At 49.5% G+C, this 21,292-nt stretch overlaps 1 protein-coding gene across 2 annotated transcripts in view; it reads left to right on the forward strand.

The window, feature by feature from the left end:
* Nucleotides 1–13,234, forward strand: part of PCSK6 (proprotein convertase subtilisin/kexin type 6) — a 187,647-nt gene extending 174,413 nt beyond the window's left edge. For both annotated transcript variants that reach the window (XM_033188812.1, XM_033188813.1), the window contains 3 exons: nucleotides 1,684–1,813; nucleotides 9,776–9,888; nucleotides 11,805–13,234. In XM_033188812.1, coding sequence (XP_033044703.1) covers nucleotides 1,684–1,813; nucleotides 9,776–9,888; nucleotides 11,805–11,902 — 341 coding nt within the window. In that variant the 3' untranslated portion in view covers nucleotides 11,903–13,234. The remainder of the gene's footprint in view (nucleotides 1–1,683; nucleotides 1,814–9,775; nucleotides 9,889–11,804) is intronic.
* Nucleotides 13,235–21,292: the final 8,058 nt, after the last annotated feature.

The raw sequence follows: 21,292 nt of genomic DNA on the forward strand, positions 1-21,292 counted from the left end.
CCATCTCCAAATAAATGTGTTTTAACAACGTTGAAGCTTAATACATTGAGCATTAAACTAAGTACAAATGAGAACAAGCTTTCTTTCCCACTTTGGAGGCTCCACAAGTGTTAAGGACCCTGGTGCTGCAGGAAGGACAGCGGGGGTGATGGGTTCAGCAGGGGAGGCACAAGAGGTACAACAGCAGGCCCTGAACAGCTCCCAAGCCCCGCTCAGAGTGGCGCCCCACCTTGTGCACGAGACCCACCCACCAGATGCTCCCAGAGATCAGCGATGGGGAGGGGGTGGCATTGGCCAAAGCATAAGAGCAGCCTCTGCTCCACAACAACATAAACCGAACAGAGTCCCGACCCTGGGGTCAGCCCTTCCACTGCACCTCAGGAAGAGGGAGACACCCACCATGAAGACAGTGGTCCTCAAGAGGCCCCTTGAGGGCCCTACGTCTGCCTCCTGCTCAAAACTCTGTGGCATTCTCGGCTTCACTCTTCCTGACTCTCAAAGGAGGAGCTTCTCCTGCATGAGCTCAGAATTCCCTCCCAGCCTTACAGCTGTGGTTCTGAGGTGTGGAGCCAGCCCCAGAGCCCAGGGCCTTGTGCTTGAGCCCTACAGGCTCCAGAACCTCTGCAAAGGGCTTTTCCCTTGACACAGTGAGAGGCCCCATCTGAGTCCAGAGCAGACTGCAAGGCCTCAATCTAAGACCACAGTCAAACTGAAGCAGTTGCGGTGAGGTTTACTCTGGCATTGTGATTTTCATAGCGCCCCTGAGATAATTTCCTCCCTGCCTGTAACCCTGTCCACTGTCAGTCAGTGGCCACCTCACTGCCTCTCTCTGACGTCCCATCAGATGCTCCCTGGAGACACCTGGCCCAGAGGAGGTGCTATCTCGTCATCTAGTCCAACGTCTGACCCAGGTCAACAGTTCCTCCACAGACCCTTAGCCAACCTGAAGGTTTTCCTCCATGACTCATGGCCCTTTGCTCAGAACTGTTGTCTCTTCGAGTCTCTCCTCCCTGCGCCATAAACCCTTAGTCTTAGGCATTTTTTTCTCTATTGTTGAAAATGCTCTGACTGTACACACCAAACACCTATCAACACTATTCCCGAAGATCTCTTCTTTCATCTTCCCACATCATCGTCTACAGCATTCTGTGCAATGGAAGAGCCACAAATGCAAACCATGGCTGCAATTTGAAGTTGCCTAGTAACCATATCTTAAACAGTCAAATGAAAGAGGCAAAAATAATTTTAGTAACATATCCTATTCAACCTAATGTATCTAAAATATTGCCATTTCAACATGTATCCATATAAAAATAAATGGCTGTTTTATATTTTTTTATATGAAGACTTTAGCACTGGATTGCAAGTGTTCAGGGAGCAGAAGTGGGCCTAGGCCTGTTGGAAACAGGGCCCATCATCGTCACATGGCCAGTGGGCAGGTGTGCTACCTCTGAGATCACCTCATGCCTTGATGTCCCCGTCTGTGAAATGGGGATGGTGATGCCCACCTCCTGGGAGTGGGTGAGGATGGCCCAGCTCACAGAACCTGGGAAATGCCAGCTGTGGTGGTGGCCTGGGGGCTTCTGAATGGTACCCCTGATCTCACAAGGCCCTGAAGCAGGCCTGGGACATGGTCTTCTGCCAGCCATCCCTGATACCTGCTTCTTTTCCTGTATCTCTCAGGCCCAGGCAGAGAAGAGTGCATTCACTGTGCGAAAAACTTCCACTTCCAAGACTGGAAGTGTGTGCCAGCCTGTGGTGAGGGGTTCTACCCAGAGGAGATGCCGGGCTTGCCCCACAAAGTGTGTCGAAGGTACGGTCTTCCTGGCAGGGAACGGCAGGCAGCTGTGTCCAGCAAAGGAGTGACTGGAGGGCAGAGTCTGGCAGAATTTTCCTCAGGGGCCGGGGGAGGGCATGTTGCATCACCCCGCAGTGGATAGGAGCCCATTTACAGAGCTGGTTAGGGGCCTTCCTCCCTTTGTTCACTGAATGCATATTTGTTGGGTCCCTGCCATGGGTCAGGCACTGTACAGCAATGGGATAGGATGGGAAGAAGAATAGCAAGGTGCTCACACGCCAGTGGATGTCCCTGCCCATGTCACACTCAGCATGCATCCTTTGCACTGTCGATAATCAGAGAAACCGTGTTTTGGGTTTTAAAAAATTAGTTTTTGGAGACAGTCTTACCCTGTTGCCCAGGCTGGAGTGCAGTGGTGTGATGTCAGCTCACTGCAACCTCTGCCTCCGGGGTTCAAGCAATTCTCGTGCCTCAGCCTCCCGAGTAGCTAGGATTACAGATGTGCACCACAATGCCCAGCTAATTTTTGTTTTGGTTTTTGTTTTTGAGATAGAGTCTCGCTTTGTCACCCAGGCTGGAGTGCAGTGGTGCTATCTTGGCTCACTGCAAGCTCCACCTCCTAGGTTCACACCATTCTCCTGCCTTAGCCTCTCGAGTAGTTGGGACTACAGGTGTCCACCACCACGCCCGGCTAATTTTTGTATTTTTAATAGAGACGGGGTTTCACCATGTTGGCCAAGCTGGTCTCGAACTCCTGGCCTCAAATGATCCACCCGCCTCAGCCTCCCAAAGTGCTTGGGATTACAGGTGTGAGCCACCACGCCCGGCCTAAAAAAATATTTTTTAGTTAGATACTTTAGAGAAAGTAAAAAGATCCTGACAATTTCCTCATTCTAAAGCCATTTTCTGCACAATCAATGCACGTGTATTTTACCCTTCCTTTCGTGCTTTCTCCCATGGGTCCATCCACAGTCACCATTCTTATTTGATGGCCCTAGACCCTTCTGTTGTTGGACCTTAGCTGTTAAAGGAGAAGCCATTTGCTCTGGTCTCCTCTTTTCTGGCTGAATATTGCCCTATGCTGGGAGATCATGAACTTAGGACCCAGAACAGGGCAGGGCAACCTGTCTTATTCAGGGTGGGAGCAATAATAAGGAGTTTGAGGCAGCTGTGAGGGTGTGATGATGGGTGTTGGCTGTGAGGGTGTAATGATGGGGGTGGGCTGTCAGGGTGTGATGATGGGGGTGGGCTGTGAGGGTGTGATGATGGGGTGAGCTGTAAGCATGTATGATGGGGGTGGGCTGTGAGGGTGTGATGATGGGTGTGGGCTGTGAGGGTGTGATGATGGGTGTAGGCTGTGAGGGTGTGATGATGGGGGTGGACTGTGAGGGTGTGATGATGGGTGTGAGCTGTAAGGGTGTGATGATGGATGTGGGCTCTGAGGGTGTGATGATGGTGGTGGGCTGTGAGGCTGTGATGATGGGGGTGGACTTTGAAGGTGTCATGATGTGGTGAGCTGTGAGGGTGTGATGATGGGGTGAACTGTGAGGGTGTGATGATGGGCGTGGGCTGTGAGGGTGTGATGATGGGTGTGAGCTGTGAGGTGTTTTGATGGGAGTGGGCTGTCAGGGTGTGATGATGGGGGTGAGCTATAGGGTGTGATGAATGGGTGGACTGTGAGGGTGTGATAGTGAGATGTGAGGGTGTGATGATGAGTGTGAGCTGTGAGGGTGTGATGATGGGTGTGGGCTGAGGGTGTGATGAGGGGGGTAAGCTGTGAGGTTGTAATGATGGAGGTGGGCTGTGAGGGAGTGATGATGAGGTGAGCTATGAGGGTGTGATGATGGGTGTTAGCTGTGAGGGTGTGATGATGCGTGTGAGCTGTAAGAGTTGATGTTTGTGAGCTATGAGGTGTGATGATGGGGGTGAGCTGTGAGGGTGTGATGTTTGTGAGCTGTGAGGTATGATGGAGGTGAGCTGTGAGGGTGTGATGGGTGTGGGCTGTGAGGGTGTGATGGTGTGGGCTGAGGGTGTGATGATGGGTGTGAGCTGTGAGGATGTGATGATGGGTATGAGCTGTAAGGGTGTGATGATGAGGGTCAGCTGTGAGGGTGTGATGATGGATGTGGGATGTGAGGGTGTGATAATGGTGGTGGGCTGTGAGGCTGTGATGATGGGGGTAGACTATGAAGGTGTCATGATGTGGTGAGCTGTGAGGGTATGAAGATGGGGTGAGCTGTGAGGGTGTGATGATAGTACTGGGCTGTGACAGTGTGATGATGGGTGAGCTGTGAGGGTGTGATGATGGTGGTGGGTGGTGAGGGTGTGATGATGGGGGTGAGCTGTGACGGTGTGATGGGGTGAGCTGTGAGGTGTTTTGATGGGAGTGGGCTGTGAGGGTGTGATGATGGGGGTGAGCTATAGGGTGTAATGAATGGGTGGACTATGAGGGTGTGATGGTGAGCTGTGAGTGTGATAATGAGTGTGAGCTGTGAGGGCGTGATGATGGGGGTGGGCTGTGACAGTGTGATGATGGGGGTGAGCTGTGAGGGTGTGATGATGGGGATGGGCTGTGAGGGCGTGATGATGGCGGTGAGCTGTGAGTGTGTGATGGGGTGGGCTGTGAGGGTGTGATGATTGGAATGTGCTGTGTGGTTTGATAATGAGGTAAGCTGTGAGGGTGTGATGATGGGTGTGATCTGTGAGGGTGTGATGATGGGAGTGAGCTATGAGGTGTGATGATGGAGGTAAGCTGTGAGGTGTGATGTTGCAGTGAGCTGTGAGGGTGTTTTATTGGGTGTGAGCTGTGATGGTGTGATGATGGGTGTGAGCTGTGAGGGTGTGATGATGGGGGTGAGCTGTGAGGGTGTGATGATGGAGTGAGCTGTGAGGGTGTGATGATGGGGGTGAGCTGTGAGCGTGTGATGGATGTGAGCTGTGAGGGTGTGATGATGGGGGTTGGCTGTGAGGGTGTGATGGTGTGAGCTGTGAAGTGTGATGGAGGTGGGCTGTGAAGGTGTGATACTAGGTGTAGCCGTGAGGTGTGTTGATGGCGGTGAGCTGTGAGGGTGTGATGGGTGTGAGCTGTGAGGGTGTGATGATGGGGGTGGGCTGTGAGGGTGTGATGATGGAGTGAGCTGTGAGGGTGTGATGATGGGGGTGAGCTGTGAGGGTGTGATGGATGTGAGCTGTGAGGGTGTGATGATGGGGGGTGGCTGTGAGGGTGTGATGATGGGGGGTGGCTGTGAGGGTGTGATGATGGTGTGAGCTGTGAAGTGTGATGGAGGTGGGCTGTGAAGGTGTGATACTGGGTGTAGCTGTGAGGTGTGATGATGGCAGTGAGCTGTGAAGGTGTGATGGGTGTGAGCTGTGAGGGTGTGATGATGGGGGTGAGCTGTGAGGGTGTGATGATGGGGGTGAACTGTGAGGGTGTGATGATGGCAGTGAACTGTGAGGGTGTGATGATGGAGTTGAGCTGTGAGGGTCTGATGATGGGGGTGAACTGTGAGGGTGTGATGGTGGGATTGAGCTGTGAGGGTGTGATGATGGGATTGAGCTGTGAGGGTGTGATGATGGAGTGAGCTGTGACGGTGTGGTGATAGGTTGAGCTGTGAGGGTGTGATGATCAGGGTGAGCTGTGAGGGTGTGATGATGGGGGTTGGCTGTGAAGGTGTGATGATGGGGGTGGGCTGTGAGGGAAGTGCCAGGTGTTAGCCTGCTTTCACAGTGCTGTAAAGAAGTACCTGAGGTTGGGTAATTTATAAAGAAAAGAGGTTGATTTGGCTCACAGTTCTGTAGACTTAATAGGAAACGTGGCTCCAGCATCTGCTCAGCTTCTGGGGAAACCTCAGGGAGCTTTTACTCCTGATGCAAGGTGAAGCAAGAGCAGCACATCACATGGCAAGAGCAGGAGCAAGAGAGGGAAGGAGGCCGGGCATGGTGGCTCACGCCTGTAATCCCAGCACTTTGGAAGGCAAGATGGGCAGATCACCAGAGGCCAGGAGTTCAAGACCAGCCTGGCCAACATGGCAAAACCCCTTCTCTACTAAGAAAAAAAAAAAAAAAGCAAAAATTAGCTGGATGTGGTGGTGTGTGCCTATAATCCCAGTCTTACAGGAGGCTGAAGCAGGAGAATCGCTTGAACCAAGGAGGCAGAGGTTACAGTGAGCCAAGATCGTGCCACTGCACTCCAGTGTGAGTGACACAGTGAGACTCCATCTCAAAAAAAAAAAAAAGGAAGAAGTTGCCACATACCTTTAAACAACCAGCTCTCACATGAACTCACTCATCACCAAGGGGATGGTGCAAGGCCATTCATGAGGCATCCACCTCATGGTCCAAACAGCTCCCACCAGGCCCCACCTCCAACACTGGGGATCACATCTCAACATGAGATTTGGTGGGGACAAATGTTCAAACCATATCGCAGGGCTTCCGTCTGAAAAAGACTTAAAATGAGGGAGCCCTCAAAGGCGTGTGTCAGAGCAGGAGGGGTGCCCATGCCTGGCTCCCAGCTGGGTACCTGTTAGCACTGGTAGATTCACCCTGCAATGGGGTCTGCCTCCCAGGCTGTGTGTAAGAACCACTATGGGTTGTAACCTATTCCCCTAGAAACAAACCCCACAGTGAGCCCATGAGGGACCACCGAGTCCTGGCACTTGGGTGACCCACAGCAGAGGGACCTGGTGGTGGTTATGTATCTCTGCAAGCATCAGCCCCTTCTACTGGGTTGCTGTAAAATAGGAAACTTGCCATGCGCTTGCAAGGTGCAGCCTTGCTGAGTCCTGCACAGGGCCCTGGGCACAGTTGTCTGAAGTTAAACCTTTCATGTTAACCAGTCAGCTGGTTCTCAGATAATTAAATCTAGCAATCCAGGGAGAACTTGGAATTAAACAGTGATAATCATTTTCATTTGTCAAATGCCCTGGATTTCAGGGCATGCTGATTATGTCCACAGCTGTGCAACTGGACCCCTGCAGGCAGCCAGAGGCATTGGCACACCCTGCCCCCCAGGAGGCAGCAGGCGGCAGCCCCACCACAAACCTCTTTGGGCAGTGGAGGACAGGAGTTTCCTGGGTATTGTTCCCACATAAGGGGAACCTTTCGGCCCTGCAGAGGCTGACAGTGCTGGGGCTGACACACCGGGTCTTGGAGAAGCGCCCCCAGGAAGAGCGTCAGTGTGGACTCCTCCCAAAGGAAGCAAGGCCTTGATCCCCTTGGTTCTGCAGGATCTCTCTCCATTTGGACAGCCTGAGCTGGTAGAGAACCACAGGCATCCTCCAGGCCCCAGAATGCTGGTGGATGCTGCGGCCGTCCGCTGCTGCTGTGCCAGGCAGCTCCGAGGGAGCATGTGGCCAGACAAGAGCTGCATTGGAACAAGCAGGCCAGGACGCAGGCCTGCTGGGTTGGCAACTGCAGGTGGAAGCTGAGGCCCGAAGCTGAGAACGATGCATGATAAGTTCCTTAAGAGAGGGGCCGGACACCCTTAAGACCTAGTGAGAGGACCTAGCAAGAGCCAGCCTGGACAACTTGGAAGAAAAAGAGGCCTCTGTGGAGTGCTTGCCAGAGGGGTAGATAAATTTCTCTTGCCCTGGCCTTTCCTCCACTTGCCCCCAGGCTTAGCGGGGGCAGAGACTCTCAGGGGCACACCTTGAAGGGGCATGCCTTCTGCCAATGAGCATTCTGCATGCAGGCTGGAGCATGAAAGCGTCAGTCTTCTGCATCCTGCTTCTGAACAGGCAGGAGGCTGATGGGAGTGGCCTCTGCAAGGGAACAGGGAGAGAGGGCTCCATTAGGCATCCCTGTCCTTCCAGAATGTGGCAGGGCAAAGTGGCCATGGTGTTTGGGGGTAAAGTAGGTACCATAGATGGTTGCAGAACCAGAAGCATCTTAAAAGCCACCCTGCCCAAAGCTGTTGCTGCCCACAAGGACCCGTTGCTGGGCACAGTAATCCTGATGGAAAGCAGGAGCTACACAGGAAACAGTGCTCTCCCTGGGAGAGCCGTCTGCACTGGCCTAATGGGGAGGGGGGCATCACCCCTCTCCCTGAGCAGAATGGTGATGGATTATTTCCCTAAACCTCCAGAGGAGAGCCCAGCCTGGCCACCACCTTGCCCTGAGCCTCGTGAGACCCTCAGTGGAGAGCCCAGCTGCGCCTGCCTGGACTTCTGCCTGCATAACGGGGAGCCACTGAGTGGGTGTTATTTTAAGCTGCTAAGTGTGTGGCAACTTGGTATAGAGCAGGGAAAAACTGAGGCCCCTGCCATCGTACTGAGCTCAGTGAGGTTGTATTTGAAGAAGCAAGCAAGCCATAACCGCCTGGCTGCCCACCGCAGCCCACTCCTCACCACAGTTCTTCATAGATGAAGCAACTCTTAGCCATGGCCTGGGAGCACTGGGCCCCTGGGTCCTCCAGACCACTGACATCTCTTTAAATGACTCAGCTCGGCCCTGGTTCTCCTCTCACCAGTGGCATTGTCTGTAAGAGAAACCAGAGGGTCTGTAGGGAAAGTCATACCCTGTACTGGGGCATAAGGGTTTGGTTGGTGGCTGTGCCACCAGAATGTGCAAGACCAGGTGTGGGGGGGGGCAGCATGATGGGGGCAGACCCATGGGGCTTCCCACAAGTGCACAACCCCCTCTGGCAAGTCCTCTGACCTGTCCTTTCCTCTGGGGCGGCCTGGATAGGAACATTAGAAAGGCTCCTGGATGTGAGTTTGCCTGTGGGGTTTACACATTTACAATTACAGACCAAGGACTTGAACTCTAGGCTCAGCATCCTCAGACACACTAGGAACAAAACCCACCTCCCCACCGGGCTGAAGCGATGCTGCACCTGGGGCTCCAGAGCAGCAGAGTCAGTGATGAGACCAGACCCCATCAGAGGGCTGCTCTGCAAAGAGCCCCACGAGCAGGCCTGGCGTCTGGCATGGAAGGCTTCACACAGCAGGGAGGGGGCATCTATATAAAGCAAAGAACTGCCCCCCAGGGAGGCCCAGGCATCAGCACAACAAAGCTCCAAGCCCTGCCTATGGGGCCTGTTCAACCCTTAGCTGACAACAATGGGGAGGTGGACAGCTGATGCAAGCACTGTGGAGACTGAGTCATTGGGCCGTGGACTGAGGACAGGCAGCAGCACAGCCAGGGTGCACTCCTTCAAGCACTTGGCCCGCATTGGCAAGTGCTTTCTGTAAAGGGCACAGTGGTCAGTCGCTCAGTCTTCTGGGGCCATACTGCCTCTGTCACAGCTACTGAGCTCAGCCACTGCTACACAAAAGATTGTAAATGAATGAGTGTGACTGTGGTCCAGGATAAATGCTGGTTGTGGCCCTTGGGCTGTAGTGCACCAACCCTCCTCTGAGGTCACGTTTACCCTGCATTAGAAATAGCCCTGGCCATGGTCTCTGTCTGTGCAGGCTGGACCAGGACTGTCCGAGAGGGGCAGGAATTGTGGGGCATCTCTCCCACTCCCCGAGGGTAAGCAGGCATGGCCACATATAGGTGACAGCAGCCTTCTGGTCAGCTTGAGTCAGGTGTGTCACATCCCTGGGTGGAGTCTGGCCTGGACCCCAAGCCTACAGCCATCGCAGCCTGGCAGCCGCTGGACAGAGCAGACTGACACAGCTCTGGGACCCATGTAGGGGAGCGGTGGGGCTGGGTGCCAGGGCCCAGGAGGGTGTCCTGGTGAGCTGCGGGAAGGCTCGGAGGCCTGGACCTGGCCCCTGATCCTGGGCATGCTCCTGCCAACTGGCCATGGCTGTCCGTGCCCTCCCAGGGCAGTAGTGAGGTCAGACAGGAGAAAAGACATGCAGACACTTGGTCCCTGTGTCAGGGAATGGTGGAGGACACAGCCTCTTCCACAGAGGACCGAGGCTGAGGGGGTGGGAAGGAGGTACAGGGAGGTGAAGGTTCTGGGAAAGGAGTCCAGAGTGGTGGGGCTTCTTCCCCAGCCTTAGCAGGAATGGTGTCTTCCCACAGGTGTGATGAGAACTGCTTGAGCTGTGCAGGCTCCAGCAGGAACTGCAGCAGGTGTAAGACGGGCTTCACACAGCTGGGAACCTCCTGCATCACCAACCACACGTGCAGCAACGGTGAGCAGCAGCAGGGTTACCCTGGGTTACCCTGGGGCTGCCTGTGGAGGAGCTCAGCTGGCCAGCTTGTGCTCAAAAGAGAAAAGCAAAGCCACACAGGCACGGCGGCTCCACAGACAGGTGTTGGTGGCCCTGATCTGACTGACTGCCTGGGATTCCTCTAGCTGAGTTGGAAGACAGCTGCACTGTCTCCCAACTTCCCTCTAGGCCTCTCACACATTGACCAGAGAGGCCTCCCAGCCACTGCTGATCTGTTTATTGAGTGACTCCTAAAAATGATTTTGTCCTTGTACTGCTCCCACTGTCATGCCATAGGCCCCCGTGGCCTGGGTGTGACATCCCATAAAAGAAGCCTGACCTTGGGGGTCAAAGCCAGGAAGCCTGGAGGGCCTCAGGATGAGGGGGACAGAGCCCAGAGTCAAGAACACGCTCAGCAGCAGCAATCCCAGCTCTACAGGGATCCAGCATGGACCCACATCCGTGCTGCAGGAGAGCCCTGGCTCTGCAGTGGGATGGGGGACAAGGACAAGTTATAAAAACAGAAACTTAAAAGGGGACTGAAGATAAGTGCCCAGTTTGGGAATTCCAGGCAACAAGGAGGGTTGGCAGAAGACTCGGGCCTGGAGGTCCAGTGCAGGAGCCATTATAGACACACTGTCAGGGAAGGGGACTCTGGCCCAGCAAGCAGCAGGGTGGAGCCACATGGGGCCAGCTCTGAGCACCACATTCTGACAGCCAGAAGAGGAAGGCGGTCTGCTCCAGTGTCCCAGGGTCAGGGCAGATGGTCCTTGGGCATGAAGCTGGCACTGGCCCTGCCCTGGCAGAGCATGGAGCTTGTCGAGGACCCTGGGATGCCTCCTTGCCTTGTTACTGTTATTATTTTTTTTTTGGTGGGGGGGTGGGAAGGTTGTCTAATTATGTCCCTTCAAAGGCCTGGAAACTCCCTCTTTAGGAAGTCACCTGCCTAGGTTTTGTATCCAGCCCAAAAAAGTGTGGTTGCCACTGGAGGGCCTCAAGGTCCACAGATGATGCATCCTCAAAGGCCTCTACACCTTGCCACAGCTGCGTCCTCAGCAAGTCCTGTCCACAGCAGCTTCCTTCCTCCCATCCCCGCTCCTCCCTGTCCGGGGTGCCCCCTCCACCCTGGAAGCAGCTTCCATTCCCACCTGCCTCCAGGCCTGTCCTCCGGCCTCCCCCAGGGTTTTCCTCCTAAGCTCCACCGCCAGCACAGTTGTCCAGAAAGACAGGTGCACGTGTGCCCCACGGGCCCAGGCTGGGTGTTCTCCCGAGATCCCTCCCACACCACCCCCACATCCTGCTCATGAATCCCCTTGTCACTTAGACTCAGCAAAAGACCCACACACCAGTGCCCCTCCTGCCCCCCCCGCCCCCCCGCCCCCTGCCACACAGGGCTCTCAGAGTCAAGTGCATTGCAGGAGAGGGACTTCAAGGGCTGCCATCCTGCTGCCCACCTCCGTCTGTGTCCCTCTTGCCCAGGGCACCACTGATGCCCAGCATATGTGGAATGATGGAAACAATCTTTATTTTTATTTATTTATTTTTGAGACGGAGTTTTGCTCTTCTTGCCCAGGCTGGAATGCAATGGCACGATCTCAGCTCACTGCAACCTCTGCCTCCCAGGTTCAAGTGGTTCTCCTGCCTTTGCCTCCCAAGTAGCTTGGATTACAGGCGCCCACCACCATGCCCGGCTAATTGCTGTATTTTTAGTAGAGATGGGGTTTTACCATGTTGGTCAGACTGGTCTCAAGCTCCTGACCTCAGGTGATCCACCCGCCTCGGCCTCCCAAAGTGCTGGGGTTACAGGCGTGAGGCACCGCGCCTGGCCTTGAAACAATCTTTACAGGCACCAAAGACTGACCTTTCCCTCCTTTTCCTTTCCTGATGCCGGGCCCCAGCTGATGAGACATTCTGCGAGATGGTGAAGTCTAACCGGCTGTGTGAACGGAAACTCTTCATTCAGTTCTGCTGCCGCACATGCCTCCTGGCCGGGTAGGGGTGTCTAGCTGCCCACAGAGGGCAGGGACCCCCATCCATCCATCCGTCCACCTTCCTCCAGACTGTCGGCCAGAGCCTGTTTCAGGGGTGGTGCCCTGCACCTGACAGCTTTATCTCCCCAGGAGCAGCATCTCTGGGCACTCAAGCCAGGTGGGTGGTGGCTGTTAAGGAGGTGTTCCTAAAATGGTGATATCCTCTCAAATGCTGCTTGCTGGCTCCAGTCTTCTGACAAACTGTAACAGGAACAAAATGAATTCTGGGAATCCACAGCTCTGGCTTTGGAGCAGCTTCTGGGACCATACGTTTACTGAATCTTCAAGACCAAAGCAGAAAAGAAAGACGCTTGGCATCACACATCACTCTTCTCCCCGTGCTTTTCTGCGGCTCTGTAGTAAATCTCCCTGGCCCAGCCAGCGAACCCTGGGCCATCCTCACATGTGACAAAGGGCCAGCAGTCTACCTGCTTATTGCCTGCCACTGAGCAGTCTGGGGACGGTTTGGTCAGACTATAAATAAGATAGGTTTGAGGGCATAAAATGTATGACCACTGGAGCCGGAGTATCTATTTCTACATAGTCAACTACTTCTGAAACTGCAGCAGTGGCTTAGAAAGTCAAATTCCAAACCCAGACCAGAAGATTCTTTCCCCGCAGCGTTCTCCTTTGAGCAAGCCAAGCTCTCCTTGTTACCGTGTTCTATCTGTGTCTTCAGGAGTCTCATGGCCTGAACGACCACCTTGACCTGATGCAGAGCCTTCTGAGGAGGGGCAACAGGAGGCATTCTGTGGCCAGCCAAAAGATACCCCGATGGCCAAGCAATTCCTCTGAACAAAATGTAAAGCCAGCCCATCCATTGTTAATCATCCGTCACTTCCCATTTTATGGAATTACTTTTAAAATACGTTTGGCCTCTGCCCTTCAGAAGACTCGTTTTTAAGGTGGATGCTCCTGTGTCTGTGTATATTACGAGTCTACACGACACAGTTGGATTTATTCTGCCAAACCTGTGTAGGCATTTTATAAGCTACATGTTGTAATTTTTACCGATGTTAATTATTTTGACAAATATTTCATATATTTTCATTGAAATGCACAGATCTGCTTGATCAATTCCCTTGAATAGGGAAGTAACATTTGCCTTAAATTTTTTCGACCTCATCTTTCTCCATATTGTCCCGCTCCCCTGTTTGATAACAGTGCATTTGCCTTGTCACCTGTGAGCTGGAGAGAACCCAGATGTTGTTTATTGAATCTACAACTCTGAAAGAGAAATCAATGAAGCAAATACAATGTTAACCCTAAATTAATAAAAGAGTTAACATCCCATGGCACAGGAGCCTGTATTTCTTTCCAAGGCACACAAAATGAAACATGAGTGCTGATCAAAGTGTTAAGTAGACATTACTTTATTTGTGGTTTCAGATCTGTTTGATGTCGTTACATGGAAGCTTTTGAGCTTTAGCAAATGATGTAAGGAAGTAGTGGGGGAAATCCCAGATCCCAACCCCAGAATGTCATTTGGCAAAGAGACCCTCTTCAGACCACATTAGCCTCACTGGGAGGAGGTTCTAGAGCCTCTCCAGATACGGGGACCCCTTCCATCTGTCACGGGGAAGCTCCCCACAGCCCAGACTGCCAGCCTCTTCACTGGTAGCTGCCAACTGTGATTGAATTAGGTTACAGCTTGTCTTCTGCAGTGGCTGAAATCCCTGAACCCATGGCTTATGCACTCCTTGGGATGTTTACCATGGCCTCTCTGTGAGGTCAGAAGCTTGCACTTGCTAGGAATCCTTTGGCTTCAAGTAAAAGAAATGCACCCACTAGAAATGACTTAGGGGAAAACAAGAGTGAGTGAGGGGCATTGTTTTGAATCCAGAGTGGATTCAGAATTTCAGGGAAGGGTGCAGCAGAGCCTTGGGAACCCTGGAACCAGCCTTAAATGTCACCTGGATCCTCTCTGTACTGCAGCACTGCCCTTCTCTTCATAGCCACCTTCTCCAGTTGATGGGACAAATGACAAGACCTCCAGCATCTTCCAAGTAAAACTGGTACAAATCCAACCCCTCAAGCCAACTTCCTGGGTCTGTTTCTTGGTTCTTCTTTTCCCAGGGACAGGACTTGGTCAGCCTGCCTTACCCTGGTACTCTCCCTGTGTCATCAGCTGTGGCTACAAGGACAGGCTTGTGCAGAAGAACATGGCCGCAGGGAGCTTTGCAGCGGAGGAGGGGAGCAATGTGCAGCTCTCAGAAGGTAGGGCAGGCCACACAACCCAACAGCTGGCCACCATAAGCACCAACTGACCAGAGTCGTGCGTGTGAGGCAATGAAGGAATGAGTGTGTTTGGGATAAAGATTCAACCCCTTGCCCCGCCCATGAAACTGACACTGACTTAAAACCAGCAACTTGTTAAGTCCCACTGGTGCAAGGCATCTTTTTAGACCCTAGAGCCCAGATATCTATAAATTCGAGCTCTTTGCCCACTGAGAGCTTACAGTCTACCATGTTTGCAGCTGAATCAGAAATAAACTCCTGGTCGAGCATGGCGGCTCACATCTGTAATCCCAACACTTTGGGAGGCCGAGGCGGGCGGATCACCTGAGGTCAGGAGTTTGAGACCAGCCTGGCCAACACAGTGAAACCCCATCTCTACTAAAAATACAAAAATTAGCCATGTGTGGTGGTGACACCTATAATCCCAGCTACTCGGGAGGCTGAGGCAGGAAAATAGCTTGAACCCAGGAGGTGGAGGCTGCAGTGAGCCAAGATCACACCACTGTACGACAGCATGGGCAACAAGATTGAAACTGCATCTCCAAAAAAAAAAAAAAAAGGAAGAAACTCCCTTTATTTCCCAAAGGACACCAACTACAGGAAAGCCAACCAGGCAGCCTTGTCAAGTTGGTGGGCCAGGCAAGCCCATCTTGGGGCTGACAAGTTGGGTGGGGAGTTCAGAAGTTGTTCACCAAGTCCTAATCACTAAACTCCACCTTGTTGAAAGAGACCAGCTAAATATCATGTCTGCTCACAAGTGGTCCAACCTTGAGGTTAAAATTGTCTGGACTCGGGCAGGATATATGTATGGACTTTAAGTGACAGGATCATGGATCACCTCCTCTAAACCTGTCATTTCCCAGACAAGGACACTGAGGCCCACAGAAGTGACTGCCTTGCCTTGGGCTGCACATTGGCAAAGTTGCTCCCACCCGTGTGCCCAGGGAAGGAGGATGGCTGGCTGCAGGAGGGGCATCAGTCTGCAGCTGCCCAAATGCAGCCATGATGCATTTGTTTTAAACTAGCTTTATTTTCAGGGAGTGATGTTTATCTGACCTTATCCCCAAATTCTTGGGCACCTCACAGTGGACCCCATGTGTACATCCCCATCCCTCCCAGGCCACTGCTGACTTTGTATCTTGTGACTCTTCAAAGGACTGGTGAGAATTGCATTTTACAGAAGACACGCCTGAAATGGGAGGGGGTAGACAGAACTTAAAAAAATAAAAGGGCAGGCACAGTGGCTCACACCTGTAATCCTAGCATTTGGGGAGGTTCAGAAGCAAGAGGATGGCTTGAGCCCAGGAGTTTGCAGCCAGCCTGAGAAATATAGTGAGACCCTGTCTCAATCAATCAATCAATCAATCAAAAACGATCGATAGATAGCAACATGGTCTAAATAAGTCCAGGAGTGGAGTGTCCTTGAACCTGGGGAGACCACCATCCACTGCATTTGCATTATTGATAATATGGCTGGAGAGGGCCTTTTGCCTAAAAGTTTGGAGTATGTTGGGGCACCCAAGAACAGGTGAGGGGCAGAGGTTCAGATCAGAAGATGGAAAGAGAAGGAGGTGGAAAAGTAGGAAAGAAAAACATTTTAATAAGAACAAGCAGGGGTGATGGAAAGTAATACACCAAGGCCATTCTCTAGCATCTTAAGGTTCTGCCCAGCCAGCTGGGAGGACACTGGGCACTGGCTGCTGGAGGGAAATGAAGATTCTGCTCGCCTGCCCCAGCCTTCACTGTTGCTTTCCTCACACGAACCCCAGACTCTATCCTTCCTGGTTGGCTGTTTAAGTCCTTTCCTGACACCCTAGGCTCTGTGGCTTATCTGAGCACAGAACAGCATCCTTAGATGGTACAACACTGAACACCCACCTTAGATCCTAGGGTTCAGTCCCACTGTCCAAAGCCCCTCACCACTACCTGACCAGCCACACTAAGGGTAACCAGGTATCTTAGCTTCCCTTTTGAGACAACAGGAACCAAAGTGCCCAGGGCAGAGAACATCCTGTTGCCAAAAACAGTGGTTCTCTCTCAACCAGGGATAATTTTTGTCTTCCAGAGGACATTTGGCAATGTCTGGAGACATTTTGGGTTGTCACAGCTGGAAGGATGTACTCATATCCAGTGGGTGGAGGCCAGGAATGCTGCTAAGCACCCTGCAATGCACAGCAGCCCCCATGACAAAGAACTGTCCAGACCAAAATGTCAATAGTAGCAAGGTTGAGAAATTCCGGCCAAAAGAAATGGAATCAAAAAAGAAAATTGTTTGCAACTTCATAGAGATACCCGAAATGAATAAAACCACATATGGTGTGATTTCTGTCCCTGTTCCTATGCTGAAGAACGGGAAACTTGTACAACAAACCTTTTTGAAGTAAAGAGACACCAGCCCTCTCCTTTTTTTTTTTTTTTTTTTTTTTTTGAGGCCGAGACGGGTGGATCGCGAGGTCAGGAGATCGAGACCTACCTAGCTAACACGGCGAAACCCCGTCTCTACTAAAAAATACAAAAAAAAAAAAACTAGCCGGGCGAGTTGGCGGGCGCCTGTAGTCCCAGCTACTTGGGAGGCTGAGGCAGGAGAATGGCATAAACCCGGGAGGCGGAGCTTGCAGTGAGCGGAGATCCGGCCACTGCACTCCAGCCTGGGCGACAGAGCGAGACTCCGTCTCAGGCTTGAGCCACCGCGCCCGGCCTTTTTTTTTTTTTTTTTAAACACAGCAACAGAAGGGCCCCAAGTTAAAACAAGCTCTCTGGCCTAAGGACTCCACCTGGTGGTCCTCTCTGGAATTAAATGAAGTTTAGGTTTTATTTTGTTTAACTTTTTTCATTATTTAGTTATTTTGTTTAATATTTTTAGTTGTTTTGTTTTTTAGTTATTTTAACTTCTTTAAGTTATTTTGTTTAATTTTTTAGTTATTTTAACTTTTTAAAGTTATTTTAATTCTTTAGTTATTTTGTTTAACTTTTTTCGTTTTTTTAGTTAAACAAAAGTTGCAGTGACCAGGCAGGTGCGATGGCTCACGCCTGCAATCCCAGCACTTTGGAAGGCCGAGGCAGGGACGGGGGGCAGGGGAAATCACTTGTTGAGGTCAGAAGTTTTAGACCAGCCTGGCCAATATGCCAAAACCCTGTCTCTACTAAAAATATAAAAATTAGCCAGGCATAGTGGCGAGTGCTTGTAATCCCAGCTACTTGAGAGGTTGAGGCATGAGAATCACTTGAACCTAGGAGGCAGAGGTTGCAGTGAGCTAAGATTACACCACTGTACTCCAGCCTGGGCAACAGAGTAAGACTCCATCTCAGAAAACAAAAATGTTCCAAGTACAATACAAAGAAATTCTCTCCCAATTTGAGAGTAAGTTACTGATATTATACCCTATGACCTCGCCACCCAGTGCTTTAATGGGTATTTCCTATAAACAATGACATTCTCCTGCACAGCCATCAGAATCAGGAAATTAATATTGATATGTTATTACCATCTAAACCTCTGACTGAATTCTAGTTCTGCCAGTTGTCCCAATAAAGTTCTTAGCAAAACGATCTGGTTTAGAATCACACTTTTCACTTAGTCATCACGTCTCTTTAATGTTCTTCCATCTGGAACAGTTCCTCAGTCTTTCCTTGCCTCATGATCTGGAACCTTTTAAAGACTATAGGCCAGTTATTTGTAGGTTGTCCTTCAGTGCACGCTTGTCTAAGGTTTCCTCATGTTTTGAGTCAAGTCATGCATCTTTGACAGGAATCTCACGTCTGATTCTGTGTTCTCACTGCATTCTAGCAGGGAGTACACGATCTGTTCCATTATTGGTGATGTTAATGATCATTGGTTAGAGTTTTTTCTTGGCTATGAAGTGATGCCTGCCAAAGCATATTTACTACCACTACTGTTCAACATTCTCCTAAAGATCCCAGCCAGTGTAACAAGGAAAAAAATAAAGAACCAGTATAATAATTGGAAAGGACGAAATAAAACTATCATTCTTCTTTTTTTTTTTTTTTTTTTTTGAGACCAAGTCTCACTCTGTTGCCCAGAGCTGGAGTGCAGTGGCATGATCTCCGCTCACTGCAACCTCCAACTCCCTGGTTCAAGTGATTCTCATGCCTCAGCCTCCCACGTAGCTGGGATTACAGGTACGTGCCACCACATCCAGCTAATTTTTGTATTTTTTGTAGAGACAGGGTTTCACCATGTTGGCCAGGCTAGTCTTGAACTCCTGACCTCAGGTGATCCACCCACCTCAGCCTCCCAAAGTGCTGGGATTACAGGCATGAGCCACCACAACCGGCCAACTATCATTATTCTCAAATAGCATGGTTATGTATGTAGAAAATCCACAAGAATGGTTACAGATAAACTATTATGATTAGTAAGTAAATTTCACAAGATCACTAGATGTAACACCAATATACAAACATCTACTGTATTTAAATATATTGAAACTAATGATTAGAAAATGGAGTTTTTAAACAAAAGATACTATTTACAGTAGCATCAAAAACTATCAAACATCTAGACAATCTATCAAATATCTAGACAATCTAGTATAGGATATACAAGGCCTAGACACAAGATCTGTAAGAAGCTACTGAAATTAAAGAGTACCTCAATAAATATAGGGTTGTAATATGCCCATTGATTGGAATACTTAATAATTCTGTAAAGATATTCTCTCCAAATTCATCTACAGATCCAACACAATACAAGTCAAATCATGGGTGCCTTTTCAGATACAAGACATACCTATAATTTATGTTCACATGCAAAGGATTAGAATAACTAGATCACTACTAGATAATCTGAGAAGAAAAAATGGGAGCTTTTTTTGAGGGACAAATACCAAGTCTTTTTCTAAAGCTTGTATTCTGCAAGGATAGCTGACTAAACCCATGGAACAGAATAGCTAGTTCAGAAACAGGCCCTCACATATTTGGACACTTGATTTTTGAAAAGAGTTGCTCTGCAGAGCAGTGGGGGAAAAGATGGTCTTTTCAATAAATAGTGCTGGGTCAACCAAATATCCATATGGGGAAAAATATATCTTCTTCCCTACATTAGACTATACACAAAAATCTATGCCAGAGAGACTGCAGATCTAAATGCAAAAGGTGGAATAATAAAGCTTTTAGAAGAAAATATTCATAATTTTGGAGTAGGCAAAAGTTTCTCAAAGCATACTCGAAAACCATTAACTATTTAGGGAAAGGTTCATAAATTACACTGTATTAAAATGAAGAACTTCTGTTCATCAAAAGATACCCTAAAGAGAGTGAAAACACAAGCCACAGGGGGAAAATATTCACTACAGACATAGCTCACAAGGATTCCTATTGAAACAATATAAAGAGCTCCTACAAATCATTTAAAAAAAAAAAAAAGCCCAATAGAAAAATGGGCAAAACACCTAAGCAGACACTTCATTAAAGAAGTTATCCAAATGAACATAAATATATTTTTTAAAGTTCTCAACTGTGTTAGGACTTAGGGAAATACAGTTAAAACCACAATTTCATACCATTCCCTATCTACCAGAATGGCTAAGATTAAAAAGACAGACAATACTAAACGTTAGCAAGGAGTTTAAGTTGGTACAACGACTTTGGAAAACTATGTCCTACTTAAGCTGAACATAAGTAAACCCTATGACCCAGTAATTCCATCCCTGGGTATATATCAGTATATGTGTTCACATAAAGATATATTATTGTGTTTGCAGGTACACCATTTATAATATAAAAGCTCCAGAGTGAAAATTACCCAAATGTTCATCAACAGCAGAATGGATAAATTGTGAAACATCCACAATTAAATACTATATTACAATGAGAATAAATGAACTACATCTACACACAAACATAATGTTAACCAAAAAATATGTAAGGTACCTCATTTGCATAAATACAAAACTAGGCAAAGCAAATCTAATCAAGATGTCAGGATAATGGTTACCCTTGGGGCAAGGGTGGTGACTAGATGAAGACAGGAGGGGGGCTTCTGGAATGTGGCAATGTCCTGTTCTTATGAGGATGCTAGTTGCTTAGTTGCTTGGGTGTGTTCAGTTTTCACTCTTCTTTATGTATATCATACTTCAATAAAAGTTCAAGGAGAATCATCTCCAGGTGGATTGTAGAACTAAATGTGAAAGGCAAAACAATTGTCTAGTAGATCACACAGGAAAATATGATGGGGGTAAGGGAAGATTTCTTAAGGTACATGCACATGCACACACACCCAATCCACTAACCTAAAGTAAATAATTGAACTACATAAAAATTGGAAACTTCTCAGGCATGGTGGCTCACGCCTGTAATCCCAGCACTGTGGGAGTCTCAGGCAAGTGGATCACTTGAGCTTAGGAGTTGGAGACCAGCCTGGGCCACATGTCAAAATCTCATCTCTACAAAAAATACAAAAGTTAGCCAGTCCTGTTGGCCTGTGCTTATAGTCCCGGCTATTTGGGAGGCTGAGGGGGAGGATCTCTTGAGCCTGAGAGGTCCTGGCTGTAGTGAGTCCTGATGGCACCACTGCACTCCGGCCTAGGTGACAAAGCGAGACACTGTCTTAAAAAAAAAAATTCTAATCATCAAACAACACCATTAAGAGTGAAAAGGCAAGCCACAGAGTGTGTTCATATCCCTAATATATAAAGAAATTCCAAGGATCAATAAGAAAAAAGGCAGACAACTCCATAAGGAAAAAAATGAGCCAAGGACTCGCAAGAACACTTAACAAAGGAAGCTATCAGAATGGGCACCACACACATGAGAAAGTTCTCAGCTTCATTAGTTATTAGAGAAAAGCAAAGCAAAGCAGTAGTGCAATACCACCACACACCCATCAGAATAGCTAAAGTTATAGACTTAAAATGCCAACAAGGTTGAAGCTGGAAGCCATGAAAACCCTTACACACCGCTGGAGTGTGTATATTATTTCAGCCTCTTAGTATAACTGTTGGGCATTACTTATTGATGATAGATATCATACCCTATGTCCCAGCAATTCCACTCCAGGAGAAACTCATGCAAATGTGCATCAGATCCACGTACCAGAAAATTCATAGCAGCATTACTCAGAATAGCCCTAAACAGAAAACAACTTTGATGTCCATCAA

The sequence above is a fragment of the Trachypithecus francoisi genome, unplaced genomic scaffold, assembly GCF_009764315.1.
Source record: "Trachypithecus francoisi isolate TF-2019V2 unplaced genomic scaffold, Tfra_2.0 Lachesis_group3, whole genome shotgun sequence".
NCBI classification, from domain to species: Eukaryota; Metazoa; Chordata; class Mammalia; order Primates; family Cercopithecidae; genus Trachypithecus; species Trachypithecus francoisi.